The sequence below is a fragment of the Lepidochelys kempii genome, chromosome 3 (assembly GCF_965140285.1).
Source record: "Lepidochelys kempii isolate rLepKem1 chromosome 3, rLepKem1.hap1, whole genome shotgun sequence".
In the NCBI taxonomy this organism is placed as follows: Eukaryota; Metazoa; Chordata; order Testudines; family Cheloniidae; genus Lepidochelys; species Lepidochelys kempii.
In genome coordinates, this window is record NC_136382.1 from 85,147,246 (window position 1) to 85,164,019 (window position 16,774).

A 16,774-nucleotide genomic window follows, 5' to 3' on the forward strand; every position below is an offset into this window, starting at 1 on the left:
AAATTAACTCTATTTAACATATAATGATTATATATGACATAACATGTCAGTCAATCACATCACACAATAAATGAACAGTAAACTAAAATCATTTGCTACATCGTTCACATCAGCCATGCAGCCAACCTCCAATTAGTCTGGCCACATAAAATATGTGCAACATCTTTCTTCACTTTATTGTCCACTTATCCTGAACATTTCTGTGTAATGCTGTGTGGCAAAGTGAATTCAACTATGTGTTGCAAAGGTGATTTCTCAGATGAATGTCCCAGTCTCCCTTTAATTCATTATCTTGTTTATTTCAAAAGCTGTCTTGTCTTTTTTGTGTTCTTGCATGTTTTGTTTTTCTTTGAATTAGAAAGTTAAAATTGCTACTTACTATTTTTCTCCTATTTCAGAGTAGCAACCATGTTAGTCTGTATCCACAAAAAGAACAGAAGTACTTGTGGCACCTTAGAGACTAACAAATGTATTTGAGCATAAGCTTTCATGGGCTATAGCCCACTTCACCGGATGCATAGAATGGAACATATAGTAAAGCAAAATACACACACACACGAAAAGGTGGAGTAAGAGGCTAATTAAGATGAGCTATTATCTGTTAACTGTTCTCCGTGTGTGTGTATATAAAATTTTTTTTTTCTGGTCTGAATTTGTCGTTTTTAGTTTTTCTGATTAGAGTTCATAATATACAGAAAAATTTGTTTCATGTGGAAATAATGCCTTCTGAGTACAGTAGATACTGTAGATAACTGAGATATAGATATATATTTCTATATCGTCAGTCTGTTTCCTTATGTCAGATTAAATTGTGATTTCTTAAGAAGACACAATCTGATGTATTTGTACAGCACCAAGGAAACTGGGGCTGTGATTTTGTGTACAAACTGCATTTGAGTCTGAAGGGGTTAATATGCGACTGGGGGCCAAATCAACCCCACCCATGACACCAGAAGCATGTGTCAGGCTTCAAGGAAGGAGCTAAAAGGGGCAAGCCCCTGTCAGTTGGATGCTGGCTGGGAAAGGAGATCTTCAGCTCTCTTACTGTGGAAGAGAAACCTGGCTGGAGCCAGGAACTGAGGAAGATTGTAGCCTATCAGAGCTCCTGCAATGGAATGTAGGCTTGGTCCAAGATGGATGCCATGTTTGGCTACCAACAGTTGACTTAAACTTGCATGAGCGAATAGGGTGGAATCATTTGTTTTCTTGGTACACTGTAGAGCCAGGGAGGTGCAAAAAACCCAGAAGGGACAGAAGAGGAGTTTTGTTTTGTCAATTTTGGACTTTGGATGCTGCAGAAATAGTGGAAATGTTATGTACCTAACTGGAGCGCTAAATCTGCTCAACCTGGAAGGTGGTGGAGGCTGGGCTGCATCACACCACAAGATAAGTAGGTGTATAGGGAAGGCAGGCAGCCACAGGGGTTCCAGTCATGACTGGGGCTCTTGGCCACTATGGCAATAAAATAATAATGATGAAAAATACTATCTCTGGGGCCATGGGAAGAGAGGGAAGAAGTAACTTGCTGTAACAGAAACTTCTTTCCACTTCCCAGGCCTTTCCCATCTCTTGTTCAGAAAGAAAATATTTCATAATGAGTGGTATACACTTCCTCTTGAATTCATGGAGAGAGAACAAAATAGGAGGAGTCTGGAATCATGGAAATTGGGCTTTTCCCCTGTCACCCAGCTCCTGCTCAGTGCCAGCAGCAAGACAGTGCTTAGGTGAGATCAGCTCTTGGATGAAGAACAGTTGCCTGAAGCCAAACCCAAGAAAGACAGAGGTGATGCTGGTGGCCAGAGGAAAGTATTTTGAAGAGCGTGCAGCCACAGTGCAGTCTTTGTTCGTTGAAGATCTACAACCACAATTAGTCATGTCAGTCTATCGTCTAGGAGTTCTCTTGAATTCCTCTGACACTAAGTTCTCACATAGCGTCTGTGAGAAATGCTTTCTATCTTCCCTTGGCAAGGAAACTCAATTCGATTCTGATAGATGAAGTCCCGACCTTAGTTATTCATGCCTTTGTCACCTCTCAACTGGATTACAGCAATGCAGTGTGCCTGGTCATGAGGGCTTTAGCACTTAGGAAATTCCAGCTAGTTCATAACACTGCAGTGCATCTCCTCAGCAACACAGACTACCATGAGCATAGTCCTCAAGTCTTTACATTGGCTTACCATAGAATTTTGAAGCAAGTTCAAGGTCTTTGTCCTTCTCTTCAAAGCACTCTATGGCCTGGGGCTCTGATACCTAAAAGACCATGGCCAACAATTATGCTTCTGTGGTGCAATGGGTCTCTCAACAATAAAAGTAAAGCTTGTCTGTCCAGGAGACAGAACTTTCTCCGAGTGCAGTTTGAGACTGTGGAAGAACTAATGACTGTCTCGAACCTCACCACTTTCCGCTACAAGTTCAAGGCACAATTCTTTGGCTGTGCCTTCTCTAACATATTGTATATTTATATTTTAAAAAAGAGAGTAAAAAAATAGAATAACACACCCTACCAAAACAAGACACTTCACTGCACACACTTCTGCTTCGGGGGGGAGAGGATGAGAGAACAAACAACATGTGACGGATGTGTTCATGTTGCTTAGTGCACACCTGGAAGGCTCTCAGATACTACTGCAATAAACGTTGTATTAAAAACTTACATGACAGGGATCTGGGTAGCAGAATTCCCACAGTGTCTGCTGCTGATCACTGCATTAGCCTAGGTAGGATCTGATCTTTTATATTTAGGATCATATGTGTCTCTCAAATAAAAGCCATAAAGATAACTTTTTTTTCCTTCCAGGAATGGTGTCGGTATAGTTTAGAAAAAAATTACAGATATAATTATGAGGAAAAGATGGAAACATAGAAATATGAATAGCTGAAAGACAAAGCATGCTTCATTTTGTTTTCCAGTAGGTTATTGATTTTCATTCAGTGAGAGCAGCTAGAGCACTTTATCTTTGCTGTTAAATATTCCAGTAATGAAGCACTCTGGTTCTCAGACCTGTATGATTAACAAATCTCCTGTCAGTGTCTTTTTAAGAATATCAACACTCCTGTCAGGAAGCCAACTTATTTTGTATTTTTCACAAAACTTTGCAAATTGTCAAAGTTTGCCAAATATCGATAAATATTATTGCTGATCTCCACACTCTCTTCAAATTTTAAAACCTTAATGTTAACATTATTTAAAAAAAAAAAACCCAGAAAGATGTTAACCAGTAAGCTTATCTGATAGTTTTGCATTGTTATGACCATTGTCTTCTCACACACCCTCTCCACATGCTGCTTTGATCTCCTTCCATGCATTATGTTTTAGGCCCCAATCCTGCAACTGCTACCGAACAGTTGGACACCTGAAGTAAATGTAGGTCTGTGTAGGCAGACTGCTGCACCTGCATAGAGCCCCACTGACTTCAGGGGTCTGTCCACAAAGGTGCAGTTGCACGACTGGGAACTGTTAAACTTCTCAGGCCAAGGATTGTTCTTTCCTTTCTCACACCCTTGCAGTATAAACCACCATGCACAATTTGGACCCTATACAGTGCATAAAAAACGGTGTGCATGTTTTTAGATATGATAGTAGATTAAATATTTATTTTCTATATAAAATACTATAGTAAAGTCAACTCCATGTGTGAATTTCCCCCCCCATAGCTATACCTACTGGTGGACACGAGGTGTATTAAATCATTTACCACTGCCTTATGATGAGGGTAAGTGCTCTGTGTTTTTTGTTTTACAGAATATTTTGGAAAAATACTGATTATTTTGTTTCAGCCATTGAATGGTTTGCATGTATTCCTTTAATCACAAATTAACAAACTGATGAAAGCTGTGCAGTTATAACAGCTGACAAGGATTTCCTTCTCAATGAGCTATGGGTTTCACTAGCATGTATGAGATGCCTGCATTACAGCTGCCAAATGTCCATCAGTTGTTGAGCCAGATATTGTAAATGTGGTGCTTGCTGTAGACTTGTGGATATGACTTTGGCTTCTATAAATTCACATGCAGGGAAGCATTTTAAATAGTTTTTTGTCTTTCCCATTCATATGTGGCTTGAAATATTGTAAATTGATGACGCACAAGAATAGTCTAGCTGATAATTCAAATACAATTGGAAGACACATCACCACTTCTCCAGCAGAGAGACTGTTCAAATCAGAAATGTCAATTTAAAAGGGAATCAAATTAATTAGTTAACTTTTATAATGTAGCCCCTCAAATATATATATATATATAATGTCTTGTGCTATAGAAAAAACATATGGAAGTGTTTATTACAGGAGTATGCAAATAGTTTTTTTCCAAATGTGCTAATGATTTGCAACAGAACATGTTGTCTTTTTTTTTTCAGTGACATGCACTGAAAATATAGGGAAGTTGATAGTGAAGAAATTTCACAAATATGAAGAAGAGATTGATATTCATAATGAGTTCTTTCGGCCATATGAATTAAGCAGTTTTGATGACACCTTTTGCTTGGCAATGACCAATTCTATACGGTATATTTTGCAGTGTTATAAATCATATAATTTAGATTTCACAATTCTAATACATAACCTGAAACTTACTTTAGTGCAGCCTTTTTGAATCTTGTCCCACTTTAGTATTTGTTTTTACTTGGAGCCCCCACCACTGTCTTACAGTAGTGGGGCGGACACTATTAGTATGTTACTAACGCATTTGTTCAGGACATACTAAGCAAATTACTCAAAATACAAATCAAATGGTACTATAAAAACATACCTTACCTGTATTAGTGCTGCTGATGTTAGTCAGTGAGAGATTTGAGTAAGGGGCAGGGTCGTGCAGGGTCACAACACTACTCAGATTTGGACCAGTGGTCCCTCCATCTGTGTGATGGAGGGTGGCTGAGCCAGATTTAAGTGAGTGGCATTGCAAGCTGGCACTTGGCCCCCACACTTTTACTATAATTACTGAATTATTAGAAGGTTCACTGCCCTCCTGCCCAGAAAATTTGATGTGCCACCCTAATTGAGAACTTCTGGTTTAGAGCTTTATTCAGCTGGAAAGAGGACATTTACATGTGTGGACTGTTTAGGTAATGTAGACCAGTGCTACTCAAAGTGGTGGTCTGCGGACCGGTGGTGGTCTGCGAGCCATCGGCTGCTGGTCTACGCACATATTGGGGGGAAAAAAAATTGCCAATCCCCCACATCAGATAGCTTGAGAAGCACTGATGTAGACTACTTCATTTGAATTCATGCAGTTTTGTCTACTCCATGCCATAGTCCAGACTACAGGGTGTGAATTATAGACTGTTCTAACCTGTTGCTCTCTAACAGCCCCATGTAGACACCTAGATTCTGCTGGCGTGAACTAAAAGGTACCTAGTTCATTTTGAGGTAGTCCCATTTAAAACAGGACTATGTAAACATGAACTAGGTACCTTTTGTGCATGCCAGCAATGTCTATGTGGGGCCTGTAGAATGCAGCTTGTTAGAGCGCTCTACAAGTCACACACTCATAGTCTGGACTGCAGTACTGTGTAGACAAGCCCATTCTCATTTAGGAGAAAAATTGTGTCTGTTCAGATATATTCTGTTTTTATCTCAAGATTGTGTGCGCTTGGAGTTGATTAAAACAATCAGCTGGAGTGTTTTCCGGCTGGCAGCCATGACAGCTTGGATCATGCCAACTGAGTATTTTAAAAAATATTTTGAGCATGCATGCTTTGGCTAATGGCTTTTGTGGAAACGATTTCTAAAATGGCCACTTAAACTAATTTGAGAGTCATGAATACCATCATGAAAATAACATTGTTGGGTTTCCATTACCCCCAACCTACTTCACAAGTGACAACTCTGTGCACAGTCATGTTTTGTGGGTCTGTGTGGTACAACTGAAGGCTTCTTAAATCTCTTTGGATTTTAATTTTTTTTAATTTTTCCATGACTGTTTGTGACCTGTAATCAAAGTTTAACCTAGACAATCCTTTTTAATTCATGACAACAACTTTTAAATTCAGAACTAAATGTTACAGGATGTTCAGACTTGTAGATGTGAAGAATTTTCAGCAAAACCTGACAAAATATAATTTTAGAAGCATATTTCACATGTTGAGCTTTATTTTATGGCTGATTTTTTTCCCCCTATTCCAGAGATTTCATGCCCAAGAATGTTGGAATTGATCCAAGTCCATTTACAGTGCGGAAACCTGATGAAACTGGAAAATCAGTGGTGGGGTAAGATTTGCATATAAAATATGGAATTTAAGATATTGTATTGGCATAATAACATCAACATTGTAGAGTACAATGCAATTAACAACAAAATGCATAATTACTTAGTTCAAGGTGAGCAATGACTTGAAGGGGACACACAAACCATACGTGGCTCTTGAGTTGAGGCATAAGGCTAAAATCCAAGTACCTACCTGTACTCAAAAAGAGAGTATAAAGGATCCAAGGCCTATTTGAAGTAAATGGAAAGATTCTTACTGACTTCAGTGGACTTTGAATCAGGCCTTAACTATATTTATTATAGTATCGGTAGCATCGTGTATTACTGTGTACTGCCTGTGTATGTCAGACAAACAGAATTTATGAAATTGCTTATGTGAGAGTACACACTGAGACATAGTACAGATTAGGAATAGTTTAGAATAATAGTGAAAATTTTCTGGCATGTATAACAAACATTAATTTGGATCTAAAGCAACTTTGTAAATAACTGTCTTCTCCCCTGAACTAAATCTAAAAAAAAGTGTTCATGAGTTAAAAAGAAAATGTATGGTACACTTGTACTAACAACATTATTTTTAGAAGAAATAGAGATAAGGGAAACTACAGAATAGAAAAGTCCAATATATTCAGGATCATAATGTTGACTAAATTAGTGAATACAGAAAAGAATGCACAAAAATTACAAGATGATATATGGTTATATCTAAGGTTGTAGGAAAAAGCAGATGTTACATGAGATAGTATATTATTGATGGAATGGTGTAATATAGTGTATTGTCTAATAAATATGTATGTTCTAAGCGTAGTGTATGTGTTTGCAGTATGATTTAAGTATAATAAATATTTAAATGTGTAATAAATTTCTAAAAAGAAAGCCTGCTGATAGTCATGAGTAGTTTGAGAATGTAACACCAGAAATTAAAGTTAGAATTGCTTTCAGTGTTCTAATATAAAATTAAAAGACCATCTGAAGATCTGGTCTGAATGTTTATCTTAAAAACAGTATCATCATTCTTCTTCAAGTGACTCTGCATGTTCATTCCATTCTTGGTGGTTTGCACATGCACTCCACTCTCAGTTGTAAGAAATTTTTCCCACTGGGATGTCTCAAGTGCCCTCCGTTGCCATGTGCCACTGGGTGCTGGTATAAAGGGCCCAGCCACCTGCAAGATCCCATAGCTCCCTCTTTCTGCCACATGACAGTAGTTGGAATTGCTTAGTGCTGTCAGTGTGCTTGTTGTAAATTAGTTGTGGATAGTTCACTAGTTGATTAATACTTAGCTAATAATGTAGATAGGATAAGTTTCTTTCTCAGTACCCAGTTTGGGGTTTTTCCATTTCTTGGCACCAAGGGATGCCTTGGGCACTGGGCTTCAAACCCTGTGTCTCTTTCACTAGGCCAATGAGAAGGAGTGACCCACATTCAAACTTCTTAAAATGTTTAGGGGAAGCCCATACTCAGGATTGTTGTCAGATTTGTAAACACTTTAAGCCTAGGACAGGAAAGACACAGAAGCCAGGCTAAAGTATTTGCTTAAGAAAGTGTCCCTGAGACCTCTGTCAGAGCCTGGCCATTCAAACTCAGCTCCTAGTGCCTCAGCATCAATTAGGGGTGTGCCTCCTATGTTGCATGAGGTGAAGTATTGTATACCTTCCCCAGTAAGCAGACTGTCAAGAGAGGAAGGTCGCCAGCACTGAAGTCCACTAGGTGTGGAAATAAGTAGAGTACAGCCAAAACCAAATACCCCTTTTCTCTGGCACAGCAGAATCCAGCTCCCTTGACTCTGGCAGCAAGGCAGGTACCTTTGAGTCCAGTGCCTGAAGAAGTGCCCTCTACATTTCGATACCAACCATGCTGGAGGCTTTTGCAGTAGCAAGAGATCTGGTGACCCTTTCGGCACAGGTATCTCTGGTGGTGCAAGAGACTGTGCTCTTGGTATCAAAAGACAGATGGGCACCAGCAGCATTGGTGCAGCTCTTGGTACCAAGACAATTTCTTTTACCTCAGCCTTTGTGCACAGTGATACCATTGAAGGAGAAGCCTGCAATGTTGGCTCTACTTTGACACAGAACTGGTCTCTGGCACCATCAGGAGCAGCTCCCCCTTGGTCAGCAGAGGGAGATTCATTCTCCTCTGAATCAGAGATTGGCTCCTACATTTCCCAGCCTTGTAGCTGGTCTTACTACCCTGAAAGGGACCTTCTGGCAAGAGTACCATCAGGCATATGGCTGGGTGGTTGGGGTGTCATTGGGTGGTTGGGGTGTCACTCACCACCAGTCCAATAGCCTTTTTGGAACCCCTGGGGGTCCCCCACCCCCATTTCCAGATTGTATATGTGGCATTCATGCTCTGTGTCTTCAGAGAGGAATGGGGAGTCTACTGAACAGGCACCACCTGATAAGACAATCATATTTCTAAAGGGCCTAGATAGGTTGTAGCCTCAGATAAGCCCCCGCCCCCCCGGGACTTGAACCTAGTTCTATGAAAGCTCATGGGGCCTCCATCTGAGCCTCGAGCATATACTGCATCTATCACTGAAGGTGGCTTTCTTAGTAGCTATCACTTCAGCCTGGAGGGTGGCTGAACTTCCTGCTCGGACATCTGAACCATCTGATATAATCTTTGAGAAAATATACTTGCACCCTCATCTGAGATTTCTATGATGTGAGATTTCTCTCTAGAATCTCATTTTCATAGAAACCTGTCAGTTTACAATCTACATTTTACCCAAAACCACATGCCAATAGAGAGAAGCAACACCTCCACTCTTAGATGTTAGGAGAGCTTTGGCATTTTAGGACAGGACTAAACAATTCAGTTTGCCTACTCAACTATTTGTGGCCATTGCCACAACTAGAATGAAAGACCTCCCAATCTCTTCACAAAGAATTTTCTTGGATAACTTGTTGCGTTCGTGTATGTTACGGTTTGGCAGGCATTTCCCTGCTGAGCAAAGTGATGGTACATTCCACAAGATTGCAAGGGTTCTCTGTGGCATTCTTTGCACAAGTTCCTATCCAAGAAATTTGTAGAATGGTGACTTGGTCTTCAGTCCACATGTTTGCATCTCATTATGCCATCACTCAGTACTCTAGACATAATGCTAAATTTGGACGAGCTGTACACCTGTCTGTGTACATGAACTCTGATCCCTCCTTCTACTGTATAGCTTGTAACTCACCAAAAGTGGAATGCACATGTGTAATCACTCGAAGAAGAAAAAAACTGTTATTAACCTTCTGTAAATGTTCTTCAAAATGTGTTGTACATGTCCATTCCACTACCTCCCCCCCCTCCACTCCCCGCATTGGAGTTGTCCAGCAAGAAGAAACTGAGGAAGCTTGGGGATGGCTGGGCCCTTTATATCAGCATGCAATGGTGTGCAGCAACAGAGGGTACTCAAGCCACCCCAATGGGTACCACTGAGGGGAAAAATTTGATGACTTTGTACGGGGTGCACACACACCAGCAGGAGTAGAATGGTCATGTGGAATGTTCAAAGAACAAGTTATGGAAGGTTAGTAACCTTTTGGGTTTTTTTGTAGACCTAAAAAAGCCATTGGTGTAGATAATTTGCCATATCAGTAATGCTATGACTGCATGCTGTTATATTAACTTCTGAGGTATCTGCTCTTCTATGAAAATTTTTTAGAAGCCATATAATATATTAAGGCATAAGGATGAAAAGATATAAGACATAAGGATGAAAGTGGAAAAAGAATTTCCTGTCCTTTCAAAATAAGGGCCCAATGGGTTGCATAATCTAGTAGATTTTGCTCTTTTGCTCTTTCCAATTTTTGTATTAGACAATTCCAAGCTAATTTGATTTTCTTTCCTCTCTACGGGTAGTATATTTATGTGTCCCCAAACAAAGAATACATTGTTCAGACATTTCTGTGAGGTCTCATATTTTTGGCATGGAACATCAACTATAGAGCTGCACACAGTTAATTTTATTTTCTAAAGGAACAGTGGCAACTGGTTGAAAAAGGCACTTAATTGTACCTTCGTTTGATGCAATAGACTTTAACATTTTATTGAGGCATCTCTGAACTGTATATTGATTTGCCAATCTCCTCCTTGATTTTTTTGTAATGTTACTTATTAAATCATTTGACTCTGTATCTAAATATTGATTTGTTTCAAACAGCAGAACAACTTGTTCTGTTTATTTACAAGGATTCATTCTTAGATCTCTGGTCTTCCCAGTTTAAATATCCTCATGAGCTTGTGTGCTTGAAGTGTGTTTTAAAACATTGGATAAAGTAGAGTATCCTTTTTTGTCTTTGTGTTTTCAGTCTTAAAAATCCATTTGCAAAACACATCATTATTGTAATTTGCCAAAGGGAAAATTACTAGTGGTACTAGTGGTAGCTATCTACAAAGAGGCTATCAAAATGCTTACGCTCTACATAGAAATCCGAAGAAGTGATAGTGTGCCTAGTCTGCTGTGAGTGACAGATCAGAGTAATTGTATGCTTTTTCCAAAGTGTAGCACTAAATTGCCAAGGGTATTACAACAGTTCCATGCTGTTGGTTCCATATTTCTAGGGCATTACCGAGTCAGGATGTCCTGAACTTAGTTTGGAGTCATTAAAGTGGAACATCCTTTGTCAATTGCTAAGCTGTAAGTACCAGCAAATGCTTTTGTTGTTTCTTCCACTTCCTTCATCTGACAGATCTGCACTGAATAACTCCTTCAGCTACCATCCTCTTTGTCCAGTCTTCTACAGTGCCATTGAGAACCAGGAAAAGTCCCTAAACATTCATACCTTAAAGCTGAATTAAATGGGTACCTGATGATTTCCTGTGTCACTTAAAGCTGACATAGACAGCTTTATGCCAACCTCTGTTGATGCCACAATTGAGCGTGTGGCTGGGGAAAATGGGGCATGACTGAAGCACTGCTATACTCCAGTGGTCCCCTACTAACCACATGACCCTTTGAGTGCTGTTGTAGCCAGCGGAACTTAGAACAGCTGCAAAACTGATCTAACTTGATTTTTGAGACTGGACCTGTGCCCAGTGGTCATGGGATAAGGAAGCAACAGTGATGACTTAGAGACTCCTTTACACCCACCTCTTTTTCCCAGAGTGTTGCATATACCAAGTGGACAGACCCAAGAATCCAATCCCTTAATGTTTATTCCCTTGTTCATTGCATACTTTAATTTATCAATCTTAATCTTGTATGAATGTTCATTTAAAGATGTTCCCTAATACAAAGCAGTGGATTTTAATGTTTTTGCCATTATAAAGCCATAGTGCCTGGTTAATCTAATCATTAGTTCTAGTTATGCTTCATATGAAGCCCAGAGAAGAAGAAAAAAATAAATAAAAGCACAGCAGGATGTGAGTAGAATCAGATATTGCTGGAGGAGGTGTGTGGATTCTGTGGCAGTGTTATACTCAGGTTTTTTTGTTAGTGCTTCTATAAATTTTAAACTTATATTTTCTTATTTATTACTTTCCTTCATAAAAAGTTGTGTAAAATTGCTTTTATAAAATATTTTCCATGTTCCACCTCAGAGGTGACTGCATGTTTAATGATGGGTGAGGTGATACATATATACACAATGTATAAAGCACTCTGAGATTCTTCACAATAAAAAAAAATTCATAAATTAGATATTTTTATATGAAAAATCAGTTATTCAGAGGCTTATTACAATTTCCCTCCTCACCTTTGCACATTTTTATATTTCCATGTTTAAGAACATTGCAATATAATAATGTATTTTAAAAATATTTGTATATAGCTTATAGTAGGGAGAACTGGTAGTGACCCATATATTTAATTGCCTGTACACTTTCCATTATACAATTCTTGGATTATTTTTTCTAATTTAATTTGTTTGTTTTTGAGAAACTCTAATCTCCATTGTTTCAGCAGGCCATAGAAATTCATCAAAGAAAAAGTCTTCAGGCCTGGTTGTAGCTTATTTCTTGAGTGCACCCTCTGCTGAATAAATGGGCTAATATAAAGAAAACAGGAAAGAATAGTAAGCTCTCTGTTCTTTATCATCTAGCCTGGAAAGATCCCTTATAAGGTGGCTTCAGATTTCTGTACAGAAATAATGAGACATTGACATGATCGGGGAGGAAATGGAGAGGAAGATGTGTTTATCAGCAGTGTTCTTTATAAATTGAAATGAGGGAGACACTAGCTATGGCAGGAAATGACCAAAGCTTTTCAAGGATTGTAGTGTGAGAAAGTGTGTAGTTAGGAAAAAGTGGGTATATTGATGGTTTAAAAAAAAGGAAATAAAAGACTGGAAAAGGGAAAGGAGGAGAGAAGTCAAGGATGACACCAAGGTTGTGAACCTAGGAACAGGGGAGAGAGTGGAGGTGTCAATGGTATTGAAGACACAAGGTGATTGAGAGGGAGAAGGAGGAAAGATGATAGAGCCAGTCTCTCCAAAACTGAGTTTAAGACCGCTATAGACCATCCAAAAGAGAATGTCAGACAGTTGAAGATGTGAGCATGGAGTGCTTAAAGGGAGTTCTCTCATTTTAAGACCAGGGAGAAGGTGGCACTGTTGGGGAGGAGGAAAGTCATTAGCACTATCAAGCAGTTTTATGGCTTTGTTTTTAAACTTTCAAGACCTGGGAAGAGAATGACAAGGTTTGGTAATGCCAGGTTCAATCACGAAAGGCAATGCCAAGTTCAATGCCAGGTTCAGTCACGAAAGGCAATCAAGAGAATGACAAGGTTTGGTAATGCCAGGTTCAATCACGAAAAATACATAAAGTTGTTTAGAAAGAAGGAAGAAGAAAAAGTAGGGATGAAAAAAGAGACTGAGCAGAAAATGGAGGTAAGCTGGCATAATCATGAAAATGACTTCAGACATTCAGCTGTGTGAGAAGAGGTACAGAAATAGTGAATATCCTGGGAAAAGAAAAAATAGGGGATTCAAAGGGTGGGCAGAGCCCTCCCTTAAGAATAACAGAAGACGTTCAGAAGGCATCAAGTATCAGAGGGTAGCCATGTTAGTCTGTATCCCCAAAAACAAGGAGTCGGTGGCATCTTAAAGACTAACAGATTTATTTGGGCATGAGCTTTCGTGATTAAAAAACCCACTTCTTCAGATGCATGGAGTGAAAATTACAGATGCAGGCATTATTATATTGACACATGAAGAGAAGGGAGTTACCTCACAAGTGGAGAACCAGTGTTGACAGGGCCAATTCAATAAGGGTGGATGTAATCCACTCCCAATAATTGATGAGGATGTGTCAATTCCAGGAGAGGGAAAAAGAAAAGGAGTACTAGTGGCACCTTAGAGACTTCTCTAAGGTGCCACTAGTACTCCTTTTCTTTTTGTGAATACAGACTAACACAGCTGCTATTCTGAAACCTGTCATTTAGGAGAGGGAAAGTTGCTTTTGTAGTGAGCCAGCCACTCCCAGTTCCTATTCAAGCCCAAATTAATGTTGTTAAATTTGCAAATGAATTTTAGTTCTGCAGTTTCACTTTGAAGTCTGTTTCTGAAGTTTTTTTTTGTTCAAGGATGGCTACTTTTAAATCTGTTATAGAATGTCCAGGGAGATTGAAGTGTTCTCCTACTGGCTTTTGTATGTTACCATTCCTGATGTCCGATTTGTGTCCATTTATTCTTTTATGTGGTAGAATATCTCCTTCTACCCTATGCCAAATGAGATGGTAACCAAAATTCAGGAATGTATGTATGGTATATTTAAAAGTATTTTGTGTTCATTTAATAAATGTCTGCACTGTCTCTCTCCTTTGAATATATAGGAACAAAAGTAATAGAGAAGAAACTGTGCTCCAGCGTAAAACAGCTGCTAGTGCCCCTCCTCCCCCAAGTGAGGAAGCAGTGTCAAGTAGTTCTGAGGATGATTCTGGGACTGACAAAGAAGATGAGGGAGCTGTTTCTCAGCGTTCAACTCCAGTAAAGATAGCAGATACAGGCGATAATATAAAAATAACAGAGGTGAGAAAATTGCACTGGCACACATGAAGGGAGACCATCAACTTAAAATACACATTTCTTATGAAAATATTTTACCTACTGTTACCTGTAACACTTAATGTTCCTGACATTAAAAGGGAAAATTATTTTCTCCAGTTTATTTGCTTTATGCATCTGACAGCATTTAGTGAACCCGATTATACACAATTGTCAGTTTCCTTGTTTGTTGGATCCTCTCAGAGAGCATTAGGGTAGAAAATGACTTTTTTAAATAGAAAATGTGATTCTAAAGTCATAAAAACTGGAAAGAGATTCAGGGCAGGTATAGTATCTAACACTACTGTACTTATAACTCATGTTTTGAAATTGACTAGATTTCAAGTTGAAAGTGTTCCTTTGAGGACTTTCTTGGTATCTGAGTTCTGAATTGTCAAGCAGTAACTTAACAGTCTGAGGTGTTGAAAAATGGTTTAATAAAACTAAAACATCTAAATTGCACATTCTGATTTTATCAGATAATATTACGTTTGGAAGGATTAGATTTTGATTGGTAGATGTCAGTAAACATCAGTTTCGCTGTATACACACACAGAACAATGAAAAAATATTTCTGTTAGTGCTATTCAAAATTTACAAATATGTAAAGTAAGAACAGTTCTGCGTGGGAACTTAGAGTTGGGTTTAAGGATGTTTACTTTATATATTCTGACCTGATGTTGCCAGTTTGTTTTTTTAACAGTTATAAAGCTTTAACTTTTTGAATCTCAATATCTACTGTCATTAAATAATTATTGTCTGACCCCACCATAATTTCCGGCAACTGTGAAAATTTAAACTGATACAAAATGCTTAAAAATAAACATAGATATTATCTGTCAAAATCATAAAAAATTAGAATCATATTCTGATAAGCTTAGATAATACTCTGATTTCAATAAAACACACAATCAATAGCAGTATGGCAGTGAAGATTGTTTGCCAAATATTTTCATATTATTGTGCTAACTCCTACTAATTAGTTTTAATTATTTTCATTGCAGTAGCACCCAAAGATCCCAGCTAGAATTGGTGCACGGTTGTAGACTAACGTATAGGAAGACACAGTCCCTGCCCCAAAGAGCTTATCTAAATAGATAAGACATACCAAGCAAAATGGTTAGTGATGGTTGGCAAATGTGAGAAGATGCTGTTACAATCATCTAGGCTGACTTCCTGCAGAACACAGGCAGCAACCTCACCCAGCAACTTCTGTATCAAGCCCATAATTTCTGCTAAGTTAGAGTAAATGATTTACAAAGATATCCAGTCTTGTTTTAAATAATGGAGTTGGGGATTGGTCCTGCTTTGAGCAGGGGGTTGGACTAGTTGACCTCCTGAGGTCCCTTCCAACCCTGATATTCTATGATTCTATGACCCAGAAACATTTTGTGCCAGCCAAGGGAGCAGAATTTTTATTCACACAACTCCCCCAAACTCCTTAGTAGCCCAAGCTGCCACTTCATAGAATCATAGACTATCAGGGTTGGAAGGGACCTCAGGAGGTCATCTAGTCCAACCCCCTGCTCAAAGCGGGACCCAATCCCCAACTAAATCATCCCAGCCAGGGCTTTGTCAAGCCTAAGCTTAAAAACATCTAAGGAAGGAGATTCCACCACCTCCCTAGGTAACGCTTTCCAGTGTTTCACCACCCTCCTAGTGAAAAAGTTTTTCCTAATATCCAGCCTAAACCTCCCCCACTGCAACTTGACCATTACTCCTTGTTCTGTCATCAGCTACCACTGAGAACAGTCTAGATCCATCCCCTTTCAGGTAGTTGAAAGCAGCTATCAAATCCCCCCTCATTCTTCTCTTCCGCAGACTAAACAATCCCAGTTCCCTCAGCCTCTCCTCATAAGTCATGTGTTCGAGTCCCCTAATCATTTTTGTTGCCCTCCGCTGGACTCTTTCCAATTTTTCCACTTATAAGAGCAAGCAACATAAACTAAAGTCCACCCCTTCCAATAAGGAAGCCAAGCCCAAACACTTAAACCTATTTTTGAGGAATGTTTTTACTTCAACCAGTATGCAATTTTGTATAGCCAACTGTCAGACATTATTGTCCATGTACCATTTTATTAGTTATCCTAAATTCACAGAATTTACTGACAAACTCCTTTAGGAGGACAGGCACAGTGGGTAAATTGATTGCCAGATCGTCCCTCCCAGCTTTGCTGCATCAGGCACAGCCTCCAGATGGATGGTGACAGCTGTTGTCACACATCGAGTGTCATGGCTTCATTCCTCCAGATTCCTCAGGGAAGTCCAGTCTGTAGTGGAGGATTTGCCCTTTGAAGGGAACAATGTCTTCAGTGAGAAGACAGATGATTTGTTACTCCTGCAACCTTCCATGAGTGTAACCCTCCACTCACTGGGCATCTACATTCCAGCTCCAAAGAAGAAATACTACAGACCACACACACACAGGCACAACCAGTACTGTAATCATTTTACCACCCAGAGTGGTTATGAACTACCATAGAGGATGCAGTGGATCAAGTACAGTGCCCCCCTGTAGCAGATCGCAGACTCATCAGTGTGGCGCCTCCTGCTGATCATCTTGGAAATTAGTTGGAGCGCCCTCTGTTGGCCTG

The 16,774-nt window shown here is 39.3% G+C and overlaps 1 protein-coding gene across 14 annotated transcripts in view; it reads left to right on the forward strand.

Moving 5' to 3' along the window:
• The window catches only part of FIG4 (FIG4 phosphoinositide 5-phosphatase), a 158,545-nt gene that overhangs the window by 89,499 nt on the left and 52,272 nt on the right, over positions 1–16,774 (forward strand). For 8 of the 14 annotated variants that reach the window (XM_073336996.2, XM_073336993.2, XM_073336998.2 and 5 more), the window contains 4 exons: positions 3,655–3,713; positions 4,358–4,505; positions 6,126–6,209; positions 13,970–14,165. In XM_073336996.2, coding sequence (XP_073193097.1) covers positions 3,655–3,713; positions 4,358–4,505; positions 6,126–6,209; positions 13,970–14,165 — 487 coding nt within the window. Of the gene's footprint in view, positions 1–3,654; positions 3,714–4,357; positions 4,506–6,125; positions 6,210–10,761; positions 12,214–13,969; positions 14,167–16,774 lie in introns of those variants that run through there. The other 6 variants (XM_073336999.2, XM_073337005.2, XR_012158017.2 and 3 more) reach the window with 5 other exon arrangements.